The sequence below is a fragment of the Sceloporus occidentalis genome, unplaced genomic scaffold (assembly GCF_023333645.1).
Source record: "Sceloporus occidentalis isolate IW3139 unplaced genomic scaffold, rSceOcc1.0.p SCAF_2, whole genome shotgun sequence".
NCBI classification, from domain to species: Eukaryota; Metazoa; Chordata; class Lepidosauria; order Squamata; family Phrynosomatidae; genus Sceloporus; species Sceloporus occidentalis.
The window spans coordinates 29,987,585-30,010,086 of NW_028316982.1; the positions used below are offsets into that span (position 1 = coordinate 29,987,585).

General features: G+C 39.6%; 1 protein-coding gene across 10 annotated transcripts in view; it reads left to right on the forward strand.

The window, feature by feature from the left end:
- Positions 1–22,007, forward strand: part of PLCH1 (phospholipase C eta 1) — a 155,365-nt gene extending 133,358 nt beyond the window's left edge. For 8 of the 10 annotated variants that reach the window (XM_089508998.1, XM_089508999.1, XM_089509007.1 and 5 more), the window contains 8 exons: positions 701–808; positions 2,846–2,970; positions 4,674–4,758; positions 7,542–7,688; positions 10,245–10,324; positions 13,541–13,600; positions 14,122–14,485; positions 18,521–22,007. In XM_089508998.1, the coding sequence (XP_089365124.1) occupies positions 701–808; positions 2,846–2,970; positions 4,674–4,758; positions 7,542–7,688; positions 10,245–10,324; positions 13,541–13,600; positions 14,122–14,485; positions 18,521–20,583 (3,032 nt within the window). In that variant the 3' untranslated portion in view covers positions 20,584–22,007. The remainder of the gene's footprint in view (positions 1–700; positions 809–2,845; positions 2,971–4,673; positions 4,759–7,541; positions 7,689–10,244; positions 10,325–13,540; positions 13,601–14,121; positions 14,486–18,520) is intronic. The other 2 variants (XM_089509002.1, XM_089509000.1) reach the window with 1 other exon arrangement.
- Positions 22,008–22,502: the final 495 nt, after the last annotated feature.

Below are 22,502 nucleotides of genomic sequence, written 5' to 3' on the forward strand. Positions count from 1 at the left end.
AAACTAACCCACAACTATTGTGTTGCTTTCCCATCCATATCCAAGGTGTTCAGTCGTAATTCTTAAAAATGTAGATCCATGGTGATGCACTTTTGATAGATAGAATAGGATAGATGGGTAGGAATAGCACTTCTACAACAGGCAGAAGGTCTCACTGGCTTTGAAACTGCCACATTTTGGAGTCCTGGAGAAACAAGTCTCTTAATCTTGGACCATTTCACACTACAAAAATAAAGCACTAAGATTCCTAATTGCCATGGCTGCATCCTATGGATCCCTGGGGTTTTAGTTTTGTGAGGTACTCGACTTCTCTGACTGGAAATCCCAAATTTTTACAAAATAGAATGATACTGCTTCATCTCTCTCACAAGGCCATTGCATTCTCCACCAGAGACAAATTAGTCATATCTCAGAAACTGTCACAGCTACCTTAACATACTTGACATCAATTCTATTTATTTATTTAAAAATGAAAGGTCATAAACAACATAAAAATAGCATTGATTGGCTCCCAGCTATGTCCCATTGACACAGGCAAGACTAGTCATGACTTCATTGTCACTGAACTCAGTAGGAATTATGTGCAACTAGCTTGGTCTAAGTATGTGACATAAAGTCATACAGCTTTCTGTTATGTGTTTCTGTTAGGTGTTAGGTTAGCAGAGTTTATGAATAATATAAAAATTTGCTGTTTCTGTAGTGGCATTAAACTACCAGTCTGATGGGCGAGTGATGCAGTTGAATCAAGCCAAGTTCAAGATGAATGGGAATTGTGGATACATCTTGAAACCTCAGCAGATGTGCAAAGGTAGGACTGTACATCATGCACTGAATGTATTTACTGCTGCTATACATTCATTATTTGAGTCAGCCACAATATATTAATTAATACAATGATGATAACCCTTTGGTAGATCTTCAGCACAACAGTGACACAGTAAAAGAAACTGTCCTGGGAATTTGCTGAAGGATAGGGTATTAACAACCTCAGATATGCAGATGACACGGTACTACTTGTGGAAACAAGCAAAGACCTGGAACAATTACTGAAGAAGGTTAAGGAGGAAAGTGCCAAGGTTGGACTAATTCTGAACATTAAAACATAATTAACAACATCAAAGCCCAAGAATAGTGACCATGGAAGATGTACAAGAATTCACCCTAGACAATGAGAAAATTGAAATAGTTAAAAGGTTGCCATACCTTGCCATACCTCAAATATTGATCGGAATGAAGATTGCAGTCAAGAAATCAGAGGAAGACTAGGAATGGAGAGGGCAGCTACGAAAGAATTAGACAAGATCCTAAAGATATACAACTGAACACTAAAGTGAGAATAGTCCAAGCCATAGTCTTTCCTATCACCATGTATGGATATGAGAGCTAGATAGTGAAAAAAGCCGATAGGAAAAAAAATCAATTCATTTGAAATGTGGTGCTGGAGAAGAGTACAGCCAAGAAAACAAACAAATAGGTTTTAGAACAGATCAAGCCTGAACTCTCTGGAAGCCAGGATGACCAAATTGAGGCTTTCATATTTTGGCCACACAATGAGGAAAAATAAATCATTAGAAAAAACAATGCTGCTAGGAAGGTGGAGGGCAGCAAGAAAAGAGGAAGGCTGCATGCTAGGTGGATAGACTCTTATTAGGGAGGACACAGGCATGAGCAGAGAGGTTGATGACTTGGAGTCTTGGAGATGTCTCATCCACAGGGTTGCCATGAGTCAAGGCTGATTAAAGGGCAGCTATCAACAACAACAACAACAGGGTATCAGTACAGTGGACCCTTTTTATACGCTGGGGTTTGGTTCCAAGATCCCTCGTGGATAACAAAATCCATGGATGCTCAAGTCCCATTAAATATAATGACATAGCAAAATGGTGTCCTTTCTAAAAAATGGAAAATCAAGATTTGATATTTGAAATTTTTACTTTTTTGAACATTTTCAAATCATGGATGCTTGAATGCATGTATAAAAAATCAGTGTACAGTCGGCCCTCGCCTTACGCGGGGGATTCGTTCCGGACCCCCCTGCGTAAGGAGAATTCCGCCTATGCTCAAGCCCCATTGGAAACAATGGGGCTTGTGCACGGTAGCGCGTGGGGTGCCATGGGCGCACGCGCCCATTCAGTTGAATGGGATGCGCCGCCCCGCGCACTCCCCGCGGCTTGAGCACATAAGCTCAAGTCCACGTATGACGCGGGTGCACCGTATAAGAAGGGCTGACTGTATTTAAAATAAATGTAAAAACATTCAGAACCTAATAATCCAAATCCAAAATAAAAACAAAGTACAGTCAGCCCTCCATATCCACAGATTTTTTATCCATAGATTCAAGCATACATGGCTTGAAAATATTTTTAAAATATATAAATTCTAAAAAGCCAACTTTGATTTTGCAATTTTATATAAGGGTCATGATTGTATATAATGGGACTTGAGCATCCACGGATTTTGGTATCCATAGGGGGGCCTGGAACCAAACCCCAGCAGACACCAAGTGCCCACTGCAAATGAACCAAACAGAATTAGGATGCTTTGAAAATTATTGCATGTGCTTATTATTGTGAATTTTACCTTTGAACGATGGCTGATGAACTCTGTGTATGCAATGCTTGGTGTCGTCTTGATTAGCAGGCAGGTACCAATATATCCTGGAAAACTCAGAACTAAAAATGTAAATGAAAATGCTAAGATTGAAGGTCACTGAAAAGTTAAATTTTTACATCACCTTGTTCCCATTCATTGTTTGATGTTTGCATACCATCTTTAGAGTTTCATAAGGCAGGAAGTATTCATTATTAAAACCACTTTACTTTCCCACACTCTTTGCACTCTTTAGGCACATTCAGTCCGTATTCTGCGGATCCACTTCCTGCATTCCCTAAGAAGCAACTGATTCTCAAAATCATCAGTGGACAGCAGCTACCAAAACCGCCAGATTCCATGTTAGGAGATAGAGGAGAGGTAAAAGATATTGGTGATATGGTATAAAATCAGAACATCAAAAACAGAAAACTTGTGTTAACTTCCACTCTTTTACATATGAATATGCATGTAGCAGACAGCATTTTAAAAATATGTGTGTCACATGCTCATAGCCACTCTCTTAATCAAGAGCAAACTGCTTATTAATTTTTAATTGCAGGAAGCAACAAAATATCAAATGAACAATATATTTAATATTAGTAAATTAGAGGAACTGTCCTTAATAATTTCAGACTCAAAGAGTTTGCAAGCCTCAGTAATTTGTGATTTTTTAAAACAGATTTCATAATGTTAATATACAAAGATCCGGTACCTCTCTTCACGCTACAGATTCTGTAGCTAGAAAATCCACTTACGCTTAAAACATTTTCCTGTCTTTTCTGAATGCTTGACCTCATTACTGCATTTTCTTTTGACTGTTAATGAGACTTTGGATACTATCATGAAGAGATGGAAATGTATGTTAATAAACTTTTCTCTCATTACAGTGCAGTGCAATGAACTAATGTGTTTATTTTATTTTTTTATAAAATAAAAATATTTTATTTTATTTTTTATTTTTTATTTTATTTTATTTTTTATTTTAAAGATTTATTTTTTTAAAAAAAGGCAAGAGGAACAAATTGCCTAGAAAAGGAGTTGGGTATTTTTTTCTTGGTTTGGATTTTTTTTTTTTAGCAACAACAGAATTTAGATTTTGTTTGACAGTGCACTGAGCTATTATTTATTATTAAAGCCAGACTCAAATCTTATCTTCTATAACTCTTCTTCTTACTCATTATTCAAAGAAAAATAAATCACAACATTCACCCATGTTTTCATAACAGCAAACCTTTTCATCCCTTCAGGGTGCTTTAATACAACAGTTGTAGTTATTTATTATTATTTGTTATATCTCTACCTCACTTTCCTTCCTGTGAGTTCAAAGCAAAGTTTGTGGTTCTCTTTTCCACTGAGCCCTTACCACAAACCAGAAGATTAGCCTGACAGAGCTCCATGGTCACCCAGTGAATATTTTGGCTGAATAGGGACTTGGACTCGGATCTCCTAGATTAGTCAAACACACTCTCTGTTATACCTTTTATATATCTTATATATGTTCACATATGTGACTCAGATATTAGTGATTGGACCCACTACTGGCCACTGTGTCTTGTAGCAGTTCTGTAAGGTCTCAGGAAAAGGTCTTGGCTGGCTGACTGGAGAGTTTTTTTTCAAATGAGAGAGGCCATAGAAGTAAAGGAGAGGTAGGAAATGTGTGGCACTCCAAATTGTATTAGATGATGGAGAGTTTCCATCATTCCTGATCATTGGTCATCCTGGCAGGGTAATGGGAATTGGAGTCCATTCACATCTGGAGGGCCCAGGGTCCCTTATCCCTGATGTACAAATTATGTTCTCTGCTGCAAAAATACGGGCCAAAGTTATCTCACTATAGAGGAGCAAAAACATTAACCCAGATTTCCACTGATGTCAGTCAGTCCTATACTGCATCAGTTCCATGGTTAACACTGCAAGAGAAGGTTGTATACAGCATGCCCTGGTTATAGTCTTATAGTAATATAATTGTAATCTAATCTGGCATGATCCTGAAACAATTGTTATGCATGTGTATCTATAAAATGTGATCTGATTATTTTATATTTTGGATTTCCCACCTGCTTCAAAAATATCTCAAGCAGATAATCGATCCATTTGTTGAGGTTGAAATTATTGGGTTACCAGCCGACTGCTGCAAAGACCAGACAAGAGTCGTAGATGATAATGGTAAGAGATATAATTTATAGTTTCATTTGTAGAATATGTTGCGCATGGTAGTGTATGATTAAAAGTGCAGAGGATAGTTGATAATCTGAGCCCATGGTCTACTGATCTATTTTGCTGCTTGTCACTGTGTACAGGAAAAAATAAATAAAGTAGACTCTTACACCTTCATTGCCAAAATTTGTATATTCCTAACTTTCTGTTTTGTTTAGTCCTTGGTATTCTTCACTCAATTGGACAGAAGCTCTATTTGAACTAGGATGTATGTGTGGAATGTATGGAAGGGGTTTCCTGTAGGCTCATCCCTTTTTGTCTGTTCTGTCAAACAAATTCAGCACTAGGATCTCAGGGAGATCCTTTATGTGGCATTCATGCTTTGTTACCAATGATGCATTCACACAACATATGGACTTGAGCATTCCTGAGATAGGGTTTCAGTCTCCCAATGGAGATTGTCTTGATGAATCACAATAGGGAAATTACAGGGATCTCAGATCATAGAGAGCCATTCTTGGAAATGCTTTCTGGGAAATCATTAAGGTATGAAGCCATTTTCTAAGATATGAAGTGGACCAAACTGTGAGTACTTTAGGTCTGCAGGAGTGGTTCTTGCTGCTGGTTATATGCAATGTTGCATATTGTTTGTTGGAACTTCTCATAACCAAAAACCCAGAATATTCTAAACCACTATGCTTTCTTGCCAACTTCAGTGGAGTTCCACTGAAATTAGTGGGGAGCTCTGTACTTGTATCAGATTGCAAAGAGAGCTTTGAATAGTTTTTTTTTTCCTTTTTCACTGTGGTGTATCACACATACTATAATCAATCAGTGTTAGAACAGTGGGAAATTGTCTTTCATAAAAACCACATAAAGATTCTATGCAGACTGCAAAGGGCCCACTTAATTGCTAAACACAGAATGAGAAGAAACTTTGGTATCTAGTCTAACTCCATGCTCAGTACACCATCTGCAACAGCATCCCTGACAGGCTGCTATCTTGCCTGTTCATAAATACCTCCAGTGAAGGAGAACTCACCCCCTCAACCATCAAAGACAGCAATATGTCATGTTGGCAGAATCTGACATTCATTTAAGCAGATATGGTCAGAATGATTGACTTAAGACAGCTGTTACAAAGAGGAGCAAGTACTGTAAATAATGAGGAGAGCAGATACCGAGTAAGAATTTCATTCTTACCAGGATTTATTGGCAAGGATAGTACCAAGCAATTACTGAAGCCTCTCTCACAGGAGATAGTAAACAAAGACACTCTACATTTTGGTTAGGTAACATGATGCTCAAAGGCATGACAAACAGTTCAAAAAGACTAACAAAAAATGTCATCCCTTTCTGTCAAAATGGGTATAATAATAATAATAATAATAATAATAATAATAATATTTATTTATATACCGCCCTGTGGCAAACCAATCGGGGCGGTTGACAACAGTAAAATATAAAATATAACAATTCAAAACACTTTATCCCTCCCCCCCTTAAGACAATATTAAACAGTATAACATATTAAAAACACAATATCAAGCATAAAAACAGCAATTAAAACTAAAAACTCTGATATCCCTCTGTTGATCCTCGACCATCACTAAGATGGGGCCACGGGAGGAATGAGGGAATCAGGGAACCTGGGCCGGGATGGTTAGTCTGGAAAGGCCTGCCGGAAGAGATCCGTCTTGACCGCTTTTTTAAAGCTGTCTAATGATGTTATCTGACGGATCTCATTCGGCAGGTCGTTCCAGAGTTTGGGGGCGACAGCAGAGAACGCCCTCTGGGAGGTCGCCGCAAGCCTAGATTTTAAAGGCTGCAGTAAGTTCCTCCCAGAGGACCAGAGAGCGCGGGGAGGATTGTACGGGAGGAGGCGGTCCCTGAGATAGCTTGGACCCAAGCCATTTAGGGCTTTAAAGGTGATAACCAACACCTTGTACTGGGCCCGGAAGCTGATAGGCAACAAGTGGAGGGACCTCAAAACCGGAGTAATGTGGTCCCTCCTAGATGTTCCTGAGACAAGCCTGGCTGCCATGTTTTGAACCAGCTGTAATTTCCGAGTCAAGCACAGGGGTTGCCCCATGTAGAGTGCATTACAGAAGTCAAGGCGTGAGGTTACCAGCGCGTGCACAACAGTCTCGAGATCCCTTACTTCCAGAAAAGGGCGCAGCTGGCGTATCAGCCGAAGCTGATAACAGGCACTCCTGACCGTCGCATTTACCTGATTTGTCATCAGGAGCGACGAGTCAAGGAGCACCCCCAGACTGCGAACACTTTTCTTCACCAGTGTCAGGTTAATAAATAATTGCTGTTCCTTTATCAAGCTTTGCAGCTTTCTTCTTGTGGGTGACATTGTTTTCACTTTTGAATTTCCGTGTTTTTCTGCTCTCTGGTCAAAATATTCTGGAATGACAAACTGCTGCTGCTCTAGGTGGAGTGAAGAACAGTGTGACATCATGTTTGCCATCTTCTGATGGAGATTTACTAAGTGGATGAAATTGCTGCTTAATTTTTAAGGGGAATTTTTAAAGGGAAGACAAGGTGAATCATATCAGGAAAGGCCAATATTTTTTGGGGGGGGGGATGGGGATGTGGGTGAGATGCCATATTTTCCAGCCCCCTTTGTGATTTTAGCATGGGACCCTTGAAATATTTACTAAATGAACATTGAGTTTTATTTCTGAAATGCAGTAAACAAAAACAATAATTGTAAGATAAAAATAAATGTATATGGCTTTTCTCCCCTTCTTTGCTTTTCACTTTTTATTGTTTGCTTTTCCTAGGCTTTAATCCTGTTTGGGAAGAAACACTCAGCTTCACCATCCACATGCCTGAAATAGCATTGGTTCGGTTTCTTGTTTGGGATCATGATCCTATTGGACGGGACTTTGTGGGGCAAAGAACAGTGGCCTTTAGCAGCCTTATGCCTGGTTAGTGCATTTTTAAACTGTGTCTTTTTGTCATGAAGTTCAGAATTTGGTAGTACAAATGAGATGACAAAATGTCTCTGCGTATGGGTTTGTTGGGTAGGAGGGTAGTCAGTTTAAACTTCTTTGCTGTTATATGTCCTTAAGGTATGGACTTGGCAGTGCAAAGGCATACATCCTCCCATATAATCCTCCCCGCACACTCCGGTCCTCTGGGAGGAATTTGCTGCAGCCTCAAAGATCTAGGCTTTCGGCTACCTCCCAGAGGGCTTTTTCTGTTGTCGCCCCCAGATTATGGAACGACCTGCCAGACAAGTTCCGTCAATTGACATCTTTATACAGCTTTAAAAAGGCTATCAAGACGGATCTCTTCCGGCAGGCCTTTCTGGGATAGATAACCCCGGCCTCAGGAACCCTCTTCTCATGAGAGTCCCCAAGGTCCTCCCTGGAAATGCTACCGTAGTTTACTGTTTCATTTATTTTGTTTTGTTTTGTTCTGTTTTGTTTTTGTCTTGTAATAATGTGTATGTGTTAATGTTGTTTAATTTGTTGGTTTTAATTATAATTGATTTAATAATTTTTTAAGGGGGGGAGGGAATTTTGATGTACAATGTATTGTATTTTATTGCTGTTAGCCGCCCCGATTGACCTCAAGGGGTGGGATATAAATATATTATTATTATTATTATCATCATCATCATCATATATTATAGAGAGCTAAAAGGAAACAACAGCCCTCATGAGGGTTGGAAACTAAGTCTAGACAACTGAAGGAATTACATGTGGGAAACTTTGTGATCATGTTGTCTGTGGTGTCTATTGTCTTAATTTTTCAGGCTTGAAAGTTTGAGATCTGTTGCTGTTTCTAGTTTTTCAGCCCTCAGTAGTGGCTAAGAGTGTTCTTTCACTGTTTCTTCAATTAAAGGTTCCAGAGAGAGAGAGAGAGAGAGAGAGAGAACTGGTTTTGAAAAACCAGTACTGTACATAAGCCTTCCTAGTTTGAAATCTTATGCTTCGGTTGTATAACAAGGGCGGTAACAGGCAGCCCATTTTGTTTTGGTGGCCTGCGACACACGCTCCAAAACCACACCAAAAATACTTAGCTGAGTTAACTCTCCTTTACAGTAAGCCCCACCTCCATTCGCTTATAGCAATTTTCCTTTAGACCAGTGGTTCCCAACCTGGGGATTGGGACCCCTTTGGGGGTCAAATTAAACTTTCACAGGGGTCGCCAGGGACCCCCCTCAGAGCACCACTTCAAAAACAAAGGGCCTCCAATCTAAGCTCATTAAAGCAGCAGCCACCTCCCAGGCCCCTCAATAGCTCAGCAGCTACACTCAGCGTCCCCTTTCCTCCCTCCCTCAAACATAGAGCTCTGCAAAATGGAAGAAAGACAGCACAGCCAATGCGTTCCAGTTTCACTTTGAACCACTACCCCTCTGCCCCTCTATGATGGGGCTTTCTGGACAGGTTTCTTCAGAGGGGGGTGGCCATTGCCATCCTCTGAGGCTGAGAGAGTGTGGCCCCTTGCCCAAGGCTCAAGGCAAACCTATACTGGGCCTTTCTGGATAGATTTCTTCAGAGGGGGCTGGCCATTGCCTTCCTCTGAGGCTGAGAGAGTGTGGCTTCTTGTCCAAGGCTCAAGGCAAACCTATCCTGGGGCTTTCTGGACAGGTTTCTTCAGAGGGGCTGGCCATTGCCATCCTCTGAGGCTGAGAGAGTGTGGCTTCTTGTCCAAGGCTCAAGGCAAACCTATCCTGGGGCTTTCTGGACAGGTTTCTTCAGAGGGGGTTGGCCATTGCCATCCTCTGAGGCTGTTTATTTGATTAACCACTGTGCTTTACTTATGTTCAATTTATAACAATGAAAATACAATTCATAACAGTAGCAAAATTAAAGTTATGAAGTAGCAACAAAAATAATTTTATGGTTGGAGGGGTCACCACAACATGAGGAACTGTATGAAAGGGTCGCGGCATTAGAAAGGTTGGGAACCACTGCTTTAGACTTCAGCTGTAAAATAAATTTAAAAAACTATTAACAAAATTCTTACTTGGTTGAGTGGGCCACAGCAATAGGCTGTCCCCACAACCTGCCCATCCCTGGTTTACAGGAATTAGTAGCCCCAGTCCTCAGACTTATATCCATTTCCTGTCCATGCAAGAGGACAGGATTGAAAGCTTCTGTTTTCATTATATCACAATTCCACGTTACTTTCAGATTTGTGGAACCAGTTTTTTCCCCTAACCAAGAATAGTCTAAGCAAATCAGGATCAAACTATGGTTTCAGATTCTGGTTAGTTAGGTTACTTTGGTTAGAACAAGCACTCATTCCTTAATGTGGAATGTGGAACCATGACTTGTACTAAACACAGAGTGAATGCTTTCATTCTCTTCACATTTTTGAAACAAATGGGAGCTTTATACAAGCCTGAAGCTTGATGGGTCTCGCTCCAGTCACCTAACCCAGGCCTAAACTAGGACTGCCATTTATTACCATGTCACAGGGGTGACAACTTGTTATGTAAAATACTAATTGTTGGCTTTCATTTTCACCAGGCTACCGTCATGTTTATTTGGAGGGACTAACTGAAGCATCTATATTTGTTCATATAACAATCAATGATATTTTTGGAAAGGTAAGATTGGACCTACTGTATTTCTGTTGCCTATATTGTTGCTTTTATTTGGAATTTATTTTATCAAAAACATTTTGAAAGACATATTTTTCCTACTATTTTTTTTTTTAAAAAAACACAGTTCCCAAATTGGGAAATAATACATGCAATAGCTCTTCTCTAAACTATCCCCAAATCATCTGCCGTAAGGACACTAATGGTAAGAGGTATATCAGAAAAATCAGTTACAAAGCAGATGGCAAATGAAGCATTAGATTGGACAAGTTCTCATGGTTAATTGGAACTTCAGAAAAGTTATTTTTTGGGGTCTATACCTCACAGAATCCCCCCGCCAGTATGGCCGGTGCTTCCAGTTCTTCTAGAGGAAACTACATTTCCATGTTGCTTCCAGATTTGTGGAAACAAGGTAAGTCTTAACTAGAACAGGATCAGCTCCCAAAATCCACCTGCCAGTATGACCAGTAGCCATGCTGGTTGGGGATTTTGGGAACTGTAGTAAAAATGACTTTGCAAAGCCATACATTTAATGAACACTATTGCATCTTAAACAGCCATCCCTGCCATTTGTCAGAGTGTAGCAGTTGCTTCAGGCTGCAGATGCTGGCAAGCAACAGCAAAGTATTGGAGCAGAGAGCTGTGTGTCATGTAGGCTATACGCTGCTGCTTTCAGGTGCAGTGGAAAATACAGCCCCCATTGGGCATGGAGCAATGAGGAGTGATCTGGTGGTGATTTCCATAGTAATTTGAAAACGTATAGGGGTGAAAAGCTAGTAATCTCTTATCATAGACCAGAGCTCTGCTGCTTTAACTCTTAAAGTGTTAAAGCTTCAATGCCTGATGTTTCTTCAGGTATTTATATTGTTCAGGTGCATTGGAGCTGTGGTTTCAAAATAAGAAATTGTTCTTTATCAACGTGCTTTAAAATTTTATGTACCAGTGATGCACAAAGAGACACAATGCAAAGCATGTGCTCCCAGTTAAGCTTCGTACTAAACAAGATATGGTGCCTTAAGTGCTAAATGGCTGTCTCTCCTTCCCAAACCTTTGGTAAAGTATCCCCCTCCCCCACACTGTTACTCTCTGAATTTCCATAGCAGCATGGCCACTGGCTATGCTGGGAGAAGATCCTTGGAGTTTGTAGTCCATAAAAGTAGCCTATTCCAGCTGTTCTTTTCTCATTAATCTGTCTTCCACATACTGCCTTGCAGCTTTTCTTGTTTTTTTTTTTAAAATGAAATTAGCTGGTTCTTTTTATGCACATTGTTTGCAAGAAAGGGAACCACTTCTTCTGTTTTGCAAGGTTTGGGAAGGGAAAGGAAGCAGACACTGATACTTAGGAGAGAATAAGGCTGTATGGCATTCATTTCTCATCAATTTTATGAAAATACACAGCAGTTTTAGCTGGGTCTTCTGTTTGCTTGCTTCAAAAGGCAATTTTTTTCTTTGCAGCTTGGTTTGAATTAATTTTAATGCAACAAAGCTTGCTGCTATTGCCTCATTTTTTTAGAAGATGGGAAATTTTAAAACTTGCTTCCAGTTTTAAAATGGCAAAAAGTTATTTCTGTGAAGCTTTCTCTTTTAATGCCTGTCTTAAATGAATATTTTACTAGCACTAGGCAAGTGGATCCTTTTTCTGAAGCCCAGAAGTGACCTCCAGTCACTTCTTGTTTGAATAACAGTTATCACTTGGGTCTAAAACATGCTGGGGTGGTGGTAAAAAAAACCTCCCCCCTGTGCTATCTGGGGGAATGGAGAGTCCTCTCATTTCTTTTTTTAAAAAAGTGAGAGTTAGGTAGCAGTTGTGCCATTCCCTGGTTTAGGGTTAGGGTTAGGATGATTTCAGTTTCAGTGAGAAAAAAGGTGCAGTGGTACCCAAACTTTGGTTCTTCAGATGTTTTTGACATCAAGTCTTAGAATTCCTGACTGTTGGCCAAGCTGGCCAAGTCCCAAACACTTGGAGGACCAAAATTTGGGAACTACTGGGCTAGAGCATCTGTAGCTCTATCTGTATAGAAAGATGAATTGTAGTAGAAATATTTACAAAAATTGTTACCTTGTTTTTCTTGTTAAAATCACTAGTTACATACAATTTCCTATTTTGGAAAAAAAAATTAACAAGTAAGGAAAAGGCCTCCTTTAAAAACCGAAAACTTCTAAAATGCTCCCCAAACATGTTTTCACTCTCAGAAAGCAACAGAACAAAGTAAAAATTCTTATTCTTCACTAGAAAAACAAACAAAACATTTGAAATCAATTTATTTATATCCTTTCCTTTCCTCTTAATTGGGGCTCAAGGCAGCATTTAGATTAGAAAAGGATGAGAGCTTTTGTAATTGTAAAATAATTCAAAAGATGTAGCAAGGTGCTTGGTGCTATGGAACCTTCTTCATTGGTGATTTCTAAAAGAAAGGACTTCCCATTCTTCCAAAGTGCTTTGAGCTGACTAGACAGTCATACACTCTTTACAACTCTGTAGGGTGGTTTCCATATGTAGTGACTCTGCCATGTTGATGAGCCTGAGCATAGCTAGCTACATGGAGAAAGTGACACCTCACTTGGTGCACCTTCAGTTCCATCCTCCCCTTTCTGGTTGTTCTTGATGTGTGTGCACACATATACATGTGTGTATAAATATGAACAAATGGTATGAACACTGCCCTGGTGGTGCAGTGGTTAAATGCCTGTACTGCAGCCACTCACTCAAAACCATAAGGTTGTGAGTTCAAGACCAGCAAAAGGGCTCAAGCTCGACTCAGGCTTGCATCCTTCCAAGGTTGATAAAATGAGTACCCAGATTGTTGGGGGCAATTAGCTTACAGTTGTAAACTGCTTAGACATTGCTTAGGCAGTATGAAGCGGTATATAAATGAAGCTTGTTTGTTTGTTTGTATTCCATATTTCAACCTTTGGGCTGAAACTAATGTCACTAGGAAATGAAGGATGTAACAAGATGCACCATGTCTCACTTTGCTGCCTGCCCCAGGATAATTGGACTGTTCTACCTGAAGGAAGCAGTGAAATATCAGACCCAATCCAGTATAACATTGAAACTAGCCCCATGCTCGTTGGGAGCACTTGGGAGTTGTAGTCCAACACACATGGAGGTGCCAGATTAGAGATGGCTGATCTCTGGCAAACACTTGATGCACCACTTTGTTCTGTTGTGATTGAGTTGTAGAAATTAGTTCGACATGTCTGCCTTTCTTTGCCTTTCAGTGGAGTCCCTTAATCCTCAATCCAAGTTATACTATAATGCACTTTCTAGGAGCCACAAAGGTAGCTTTTATTTAGCATGCATTTCTGCATTTGCTGGGCAACCTTTCCCCCCCGCAGAGCCATTCTGAACCGCATGATCTATAACTGCCATGTCACTTCATTTCCCATCAAAAGTTTGAAATGGTGTGCTGCTGCTTTGAAGTGGCCCATGTCATAAAACTCTGTCCCTTTGGGCAGGTCAGTCTCTCACTCCAGGACATTTCTTGCAAGCTTGTCATGTGTGATTAGGAAGTCTCTTGTAAAGCTCCTTAGCTATCATGGCAGGCTACCTTCCTGATGAAGAGAGATTCTTTCATACGTGCATGAACTCATGGTGAGCTGTGCTTGTTTTCTCCTCAATTTGATGTGGGTTTCTTTGGGTTGGTAGCTGTTTGTTTGTTTGCTTGCTTGAGGTTCTTTTTACTCATTCTCCAGGTAATGTGCACATGCAGCAGTTTAGATATGTGTTGCTGTGAAGTAGGCTATGTTTTCAAAAACCTGTAGTATTTCCTTCCCTTTTCCTATTTCATTTTTTTTTTTAGAACAAGCAACTGATAGGACTCCGAGGTCTTTTCAACAAGAACCCCAAACACAGTTCTGTGGAAAACGGTGGTGTCTATGTTCGAAAAAGGTCAATTGGGGAACGATTTCTACGCCGCACAGCCAGTGCTCCAGCAAAGGGCAGGAAGAAGAGCAAAATGGGCTTTCAGGAAGCCACTGAACTTAAGGAGAGTGTGTCAGAGGTGGCAGACTTGAAGGACAAGGAAGGAGTTCTAAGACGTACAAGTAGGAGCTTGCAAGCACGTCCCATCTCCATGCCAGTTGACAAGTATCTTTTGGCGGGATTGCCACCACCAGATCAGAATGCTACCGCTATCACTGATGATAAAAAAGAAAACACCTCTGGTAAGTTCCTTCAAAAGGTAATCAATCTATGACATTTTTACTGACTTGATTTTCCACCTCTGGAAACTTTTATGTCCTCTATGTGGGACATACCTCTAAACCGAGAGTGGAAATTCTGCAGTTCTCAAGGATTGCAGCTTGCAGCAGCTGTATCCAGCATAGTCAGTGGTTAGGAGTGCTGGGAGCTCCAGCTTAGTGACACCTGGAAGGCTGCACACCTCCTCCCATGCACTAAGTAAAATGTGCCCACTTTGGGGATTCATGGCAAGCAACACCTGAATGATTTCTGTGCTAGCACCAAGCAGTTCAAATACAGGGATTCACTCTGCTTATTTTAATAAGAGAGAATTATGAAGAGGGGTTTTCTCTACCATTCCACAGTGACACAAATCCCTGCAGCATTGCAAGAGTGCACATGCCAGTTTTGAGGACTGGGGAGACCAGAACTTCTCAGTTCAAATGACTTTGTTCTGAGGAGTACCCTTCAGTACAAAAGGGCTGATTGAATAATTAGTTGTGTGGGTGTTTTTCACCCATTGTGCTTGGTGCCAGCTGAGCTAACAATAAACACTTGTTTACCTACCTCATTTTCAAATACACATTTCTAGGTTTTAGGTGTGAAAGGCCTCTTCCAGTAGTATCAGAAGATCTCAGTATTAAATCTTAACTGGTCTGTGACATTAGGAAACTCCTCAAGGGTAGAATGCTCCATTCGTAAAGACAGTGAATTCTGTGACAACCATAATGAAAGCTGCTTTGTGGCCTTGCAGTTTGGACTTGCATACAGATAATGTATCAGATTTGCTACATATGAAAGATGATCTGATTTCCTGATCTGGTTGTTTCTAGAGTGACAAGCAGTTGAAACCTTTGTCTCTTACCATACTACAACATACTTCAGTTGGCAAAGCCTCTGGAAAAAAAGCTTTTTATGAAGATTTCTGAACATACATGATGAAAAATGAGCCCCTTCCCATTCTTCCCCAGTCAGTGGAAGAGAAAAGCTTTACAGTGGTGCCAGCCCCTAATCGTGCTTGAAATTGTAGCTATGAACTATGGTTAATGATGGATCAGACAGGACAGCAGTTATTTTAGGTTGCTAACAAAGGTTTACAGGAATTAAAATAAATGCATTTAAAGCTTTGAGCAGATTAACTGTGTGTGGACAGAGACAGTGACAAAGATGGGCTATGGTTGGAAAGAATTGCCAAAGCCTCCCCCCCCCCCCCCCAATCAGTAAGGTATAGATTAATTCTTTGTGTTCAGATTTTCAGTGACTCCATTGAGTCCTTCAGCAGAAGCCTTGGAGAACTGTGTTCAGAGCTTTAGCTTGCTACAGTGAGATGCTACGTGATAAAAGAAAGAAAAAGGCAAGGCAGACATCCTTGCATTTTGGAAGTGGCCATGAGGTGGTCTGCAAATGGCTCAAAATGTTTTTGTTTACTTACACAAGGTTCCATCGCCTTGTTGTTTCATTTCACACATCCATATTAGTTTTAAATAATGTTTCCAGAAATATATTGAATTGCTCTTCTTTCTCGCAGCTTAGGAAGCTGTCTTTATTCCTTCCATGTGATTTCTGCCTCTGGTACAAAATTTTCTGTTAAAGAAGTAATGTCCAGGAGCACATCTACTTCATTAACTGAGATATGCCTGTACATTACCTTGACTGAGTGAGCCTTCAAAGTTCCTTCACTTTTGTACATCTAGGTTTGCTTTCCTCACCTTGGCAGAAAACAGGAGCCATGTCTCAAGGCGCTCTGTGGATGAATGGTTTATTAATAAAAAGCCTAATACTGTACATTTTTGCCTGCGTATGCTCTCCACAGCCTTATAAAACTGTCACACAATTTACTGAAATAAAAGTGTGAGAGGTCTGACGTCAGAAAGCTTTGGAATTAAATTTGAAACAGCCCCTGAAGAAAGCATTGGAAAGCATATACAGGCTGAAATGTATTGGATTTTTAATTAATAAAACATTTATCCATTGAGCACCTTGGGGCATGTTCCATATTTTCTGCTGATTATATTGGGTGCTCCCCAGTTTTTCTTTCCTTTGTTTTTCCTCAACTTGGCAGCCTCCAAATGAGTTGAACTGCTCCATCTTCCCCAAACTAGCCCATATGTCCAACGTGGCTGGAGGATATTAGTTTGAAGAAGGCTTATCTAGGAAATAATCAGATCATTTAGCATGAGGAAATGAAAACATGAATCTTTTTGCATTTAGGACTGGAGAACAAACTTTCAATATATCATAAGCAGAGATCAACCATTGATTCCTACAGAATCAAGCTATGTGAATGCAAAAAGACTTCACTATTTTGTTTTTTCTAATAGATAATCTCCACCAGATTGTGAAAAACTGAATTCACTTTAAACAGTCAAATTCTGTTTTATTTAATCTTTTACATAGCTAAAGCTATAATAGAACCTAGGTATTAGGAATATTTGGCAATGAATGCAATTGTATTTGTAAACTTTCCCATTCTGCTAACTTGTTCTAAAACTTTCCATCTATGCTTTCATTGCTGCTAACAAGACAGAGAGGTGCTTTCTTGTAAAAGTCCTGTGTAAGGAACTGAAAAAAAAACCCATATTTTTTCTGATAAGGGTATAATAGGATCATATTTCTTAGATTCTGCTTTTCACAAATTGGTAACTGTCTTATCTCACTAGAGATCATGCAATGCTGCTCATAAAGACTGGCATGTTTCACTGCAGTCTTTGAACTGTGTAATTTAAAGTCATCCTTTTAGGTCAGAAGTACAGCCTTTGGACAAGGCGTGGGCAACTGTGGAAGGCTAGAAGGCCACATTAGTCCCCCAGGAGACCTTGGAAGGCTGCACTCCCCACCACATTCTCTGACCACCGAAGGCTATAAGAAAATGCCCTGAAATGCCCCAACACTATCTTATCAAGAGAAAAAAATGTCTAGGAGACGCGAGTGGCATTTTTGCCATGTTTTCGGGTCAGGGGAGTCCCCCTTTTTTTTAGAAACAGGAAGTGGTGAGAAATCATTTGTTATTTCTAGTTTTAAAAGAGGCCTCCTCTATGTCAAAAATTTTGCAAAACATTGTAAAAATGCCCCCAAGACTCCTTCACACACATACACACACACACACACACACACACACACATTGGCAAACATGTTTTTGACTAACGAGAGACAAGAAAAACAGCCCTGGGGAGGACATGTAGCCCAAAACCTATACTTTGCCCACTTCTGCTCTAGACACAGTTTGTGCAGCCTCCATGCTCCCACTCCTGCTGAATTCCTTTACTCCCATCTACTTCTCACCTGTTTATGGTGCCATGAAAATGGCAATGCTGGGTTTCTTGATGGGAGAGGAAGCTACATCCTAGAATAGTAAGTATGCAGTTACAGACCTAGCTACAACTAAACTGAATCAGTTGTTGAATGGTAGTCAGCATTTTATGTAGATCACATTGATTCAGAGTCTACTGTAGTGGCGGCTACAGAAAGAAACAACATAGTTTTGGCCACAGAAAGAAACAACATGTACCAGTGGAATTGAAAAATCCAGTTCTTTCAATGAATGTATGCTATTAGAAATCCAGGAGCTTTTCTGTGAAGTCCTGATGTGGGATGTGTAATTCAAGAATTCTGATAAGCATGCCTCTCCTCTTTGCAGATGGTGTTTTAACAGAGCTGTTTTGTTCTATCTTTGTTTGCCATGCTTCTTTGTAGTACAAATCTGAATAGGAACACATCTGAAGGTAACGTCACATGTCCAGACTATGGTACCTCATTGACATTCTTTACAACTACTATTACATCTGTAAAGATGTAATAAACATTAAAGAAAAGCTTCAATGAAGTGCCTCCAACTATATTTTTTTCTCATTTCTTTACATCACATTAATAATTTGTACTAAGCTTGCACAACCCCATAATTAAGTCCTCTCACAGTGGTGACCAATTTCACATTTTCCATTTGTCTGTTTCTAGACAAAATAGTCACAGGCAGTATATCTAACCAGAGTTTTTCTTTGTTTATGTTTAACTCAATTTAGCAAAAAGTAAAAATACTAGAAGTGAAGACCACACAGATCTGAAAGAAGCAGTTTCTTCTTCTGAGAAAGATTCATCTTTTACAGCATTTGCACCTTCATTTGAAAAAGTTGTTCCCAAGACTGATAATTATCCAACTTTACATGCTTATGAAAAACCAGGCAGCCTAGACTTTGCGACTGGGATAGCTGAAACTTATTTCTCCACTGAGTACTGGAAGAGTAATGATTCCAGTGAGTCTGTTCATATAAAGGAGGAATCAGAAAAAGAAGAGAATGAAGGTGTATGTTGTGTGAATCAAAAGACACCGGGGGACATTACAGTGTCCAAAGAAGAGAAAAAAGTAGCAGACAACTCTGTTCCTCAAGGACATGAAGAGACTATTATCAAATCTCACACACCTGTCAATAGCATTATTACTAATTTATCGATAGATGACCCATCATCTTCTGACTGTTATGATGTCCATGACTTTCATCCCACACCAGCCATACAAGATACTGAAATTTCTCACCTTATCAGTGAGGTCTCTTTAACTGATGAAAGTGATCTGAGTGCTGTATCAGCACTGATAGAACAGTCTGATGTTATAAATGATCAAACTAATTTGACTGTTGTGTCCAGTCCTCCTGGAATTAACAAACAGATCATTAATATGAAGCCTACACATCCACCACATATGTTGACATGTGATCAGAATAAAATGCCTAATTGCAAGTCTTCTAATGTGACACTGGCTGAGCTGCCAGCATATTCAACACCAGAAATGACTATAATATCAACCCCTGGGACAACAGAGTGTTCACTGTACACAATTATCCATGAAGTTTCTATTTCTCCAACCTCTTCCCAAGTAGGCAAACTTGATTGTGAGAATGTAAACCACTGCATAGAAGATACTGGTACTCTCTCTTCCTGCATTTCTCCTTCTATTCTGCTGAAATCAGACCCCAAAAGGAAGTGTAGAACAAACTGGGAATCTTTCAGTGACAGTAATTCCTGCTTTTCAGACACCTCAGACATGGAGCATACAATATTTGACCCTCTTCCCTGTGCAAATTCTGCAGGTAGCAGTTTAATGGAAGTTGATGGGGGATTACAAGACCTCTTGATCACTACCTATGAATATAAGAGAGAAGATATGAGTCAACTTGCTTCTCCTTTGAAACTTAAGCATAATCAGGACACTCTGTACTATAACAAAACTATCTGTGAACATCTAAACAGCATGGACATGCACAGTGCCAACGAGGTTGAAGATTTCAAGTTTAAGAAGGAAAAGAAACAATACCTTCCTTACTCAAAACATCAAAATGTTGATCTTTTGTACAATAATTACTTTCAAATTTCAGACATGCAAAATGAATTGTTAAACATCTCCCAAACAGCCAGTATGCCCAAGAATGCTCTACCTTTGTCTTCTCCTCCAACTCAGAAACAACCAAGCCCTTGTAAATCCAAAAGTCTTGGAGATTTGACCTCAGAAGACATCTCTTGTAATTTTGAGAGTAAATACAAGTACATTAGTAGAGGTTTTATTACTTCTGGCATGAGAGACAAAATGGTGGCTACACTAAAGGCTAAGAAACCTCAGACTACTGATGCTCTGACAGAACAGCTGCGGAAACTAGTGTCTTTTGATCAGGAGGATGGCTGCCAATCTTTCTGTTCTAAACAAAATGATGATTGCCCTAAAATGTTGGTTCGAAAGCTGTCATCCAGGAGTCAAAGCAGAGTGCGAAACATTGCTAGCCGTGCCAAGGAGCGACAAGAAGCCAGCAAACAAAAGCTTTCTAATACTGGCAGCACTGTAGCTGGGGTAGTCCTTCGAAATAAGCCCTCTGTGCCTCCTCATGTTATCAACAGGCATTCCACTGGCTCTTACATAGCAAGCTATTTGGATAACTTCAGTGCAGATGATGTAGAAGGTCGAGGAGTACCAGAAGGTGCATGCACATCATTGCGGTTTGGATACAGTGATCGGTTTTGTATGGATGATTCAGTTTTGGAGACCAAGCCAAGAGAAGATGATAAGCCAGAAATTTATTTTCTCCTGAGACTGTAAATTGTATATTTGTACATTTTCATTGTTTACAAACTTTCCCACTGAATGAAGGATTATCAGTAAGCATTGTAGCCATTAGCATTTAAATTACTCAGAAATGTATTTTTCTGTCTATGTCATGGATTAATGTGTCCATTTCGATCAAAGAGTATGTAAATAGATGTTGTAAAATTTCTTTTTTTTCCCTCTCCTTTTTTGTGTGTGGAAACTATACAAAACAGATAGGTTACTGTTTGCATGAAATAGATGCAGTAGGTCCTGATGTCCTGTATTTGCAGTGCATGTATAATAGAATTTGGTACAGCTGTGAGTCACCACAAAAATACTGCACTGAAGGCAGTCTCTGCCTTCCTTTTCCAATCATTTAGCTACTTCTAGGTGATTTAAGAACATGTAGCTACCTTTTGATTCCCTCCTTCAAAAGTGTAATCACCTGACTTCAAATTGATGCTTTTGTAATGAGCAAAAAAACCGAGACAAGAAGGTATTCATAAATACTTGTTCCTGTGAGATGATGATAATAGTAAACACTCCAAAACCGTACACCAATATAAGCAATGGTGGCCTAGTTGCTTCCATGGGATAGTTAGTTCATTCTTGATATTCATCTAGACTTTACAGGAGTTATCCAGGATGTTGAGAACTCTATCGCCAACATACATTCAGTGTACTGGATAGTTTAAAGCTTATTCTGGGAATGGATTTCGCACCACGTTGATGTGGTAGCCATCATCTTGTCTCTGAATACTAGTGAGAAGACGATTTTTGAAATCTACAAAATGAGCTGAAAGGAATATTAAGCACATTTTCTGTTTCAATATTAACAGCAAAATCTTTAATTTTTAAAAACAAAGATTAAATTGAAGGAGCAAGGAGGGCAAGAAAAAAAAAGAAACCAGTTCATGGGCTTAGGAAACAGTTGAAATATCAGTAGTTTTTCTTTTTCTTTGTGGTGAAAAATTGCCTCAGATTCAAAACCTTTGGTACATAGTCAGGGTATCCTATATTCACCCTGAGTGCCAACCTGCTTCTCTTCACTAATCGGAGTGTTCTGAACAAGTGCCCTGAGCTTTAATGCCTATCTGATACTAAAGAAAATGGGGCATCTATGATTCACAGATAGTGGTCTTCCATTGTTACTTTTCATCATGTGTCCTGTTTAAGGGTTTTATTATATTTTGGTTCAACTACACTTGTAATAATTCCAAATCTGCACACAGTTATTGATTTGCAACACTGCAGAGTAACCTTACATAGCCACATCAATTTGTTTCATGTATCTGGATCTGTGTGTGTGTGTGTGTGTGTGTGTGTGTGTGTGTAGTGCATGGTTGTTTTGATGTTAACATCCTTCATTTTTTTTAAAAAAAAAATAATGTTTTGAGGACATCCTTCCTTGAGTGGCTATTCTTTGAAATGAAGTTTAAGTTTAATTTAAGCATTCTTTTCTTGGCTGCCTGGTTATACAAACTATGTGGAATCTCATCCCATGGAATTTAGAATATTAGTTCTACTGTATCACAGATAATGAATAAAAGCTGGCAGATTTCTAAAAGGGCAAGCAATTTGAGATCCTCCAGTTGCTGGACTGAAACTCTCATGATCTCTCACCTAGCTTATACTGCCTGGGGCTGATTGAAGTTACAGTACAGCAGCTTGTGGAAGGCCACAAGTTGCTAACCCCTCTTCTAACAATTCATGATTGCATTTTATTCCTATATAAATAGTACGCCAGCAGCATTTGATGACCAGAATCCAATAAGATATCAAGAAAAGTGGAATATGATGGTAATAGAGCCCAACAAACTACCCACATATTCTTTGCTGTTCACAGGATTAGTACATTCAGCAATAAAAAAAATCTGGCCCAGTACATATGTAATTTCCCTGACTGACTAATAATAGTGTGCTAAGAGCTT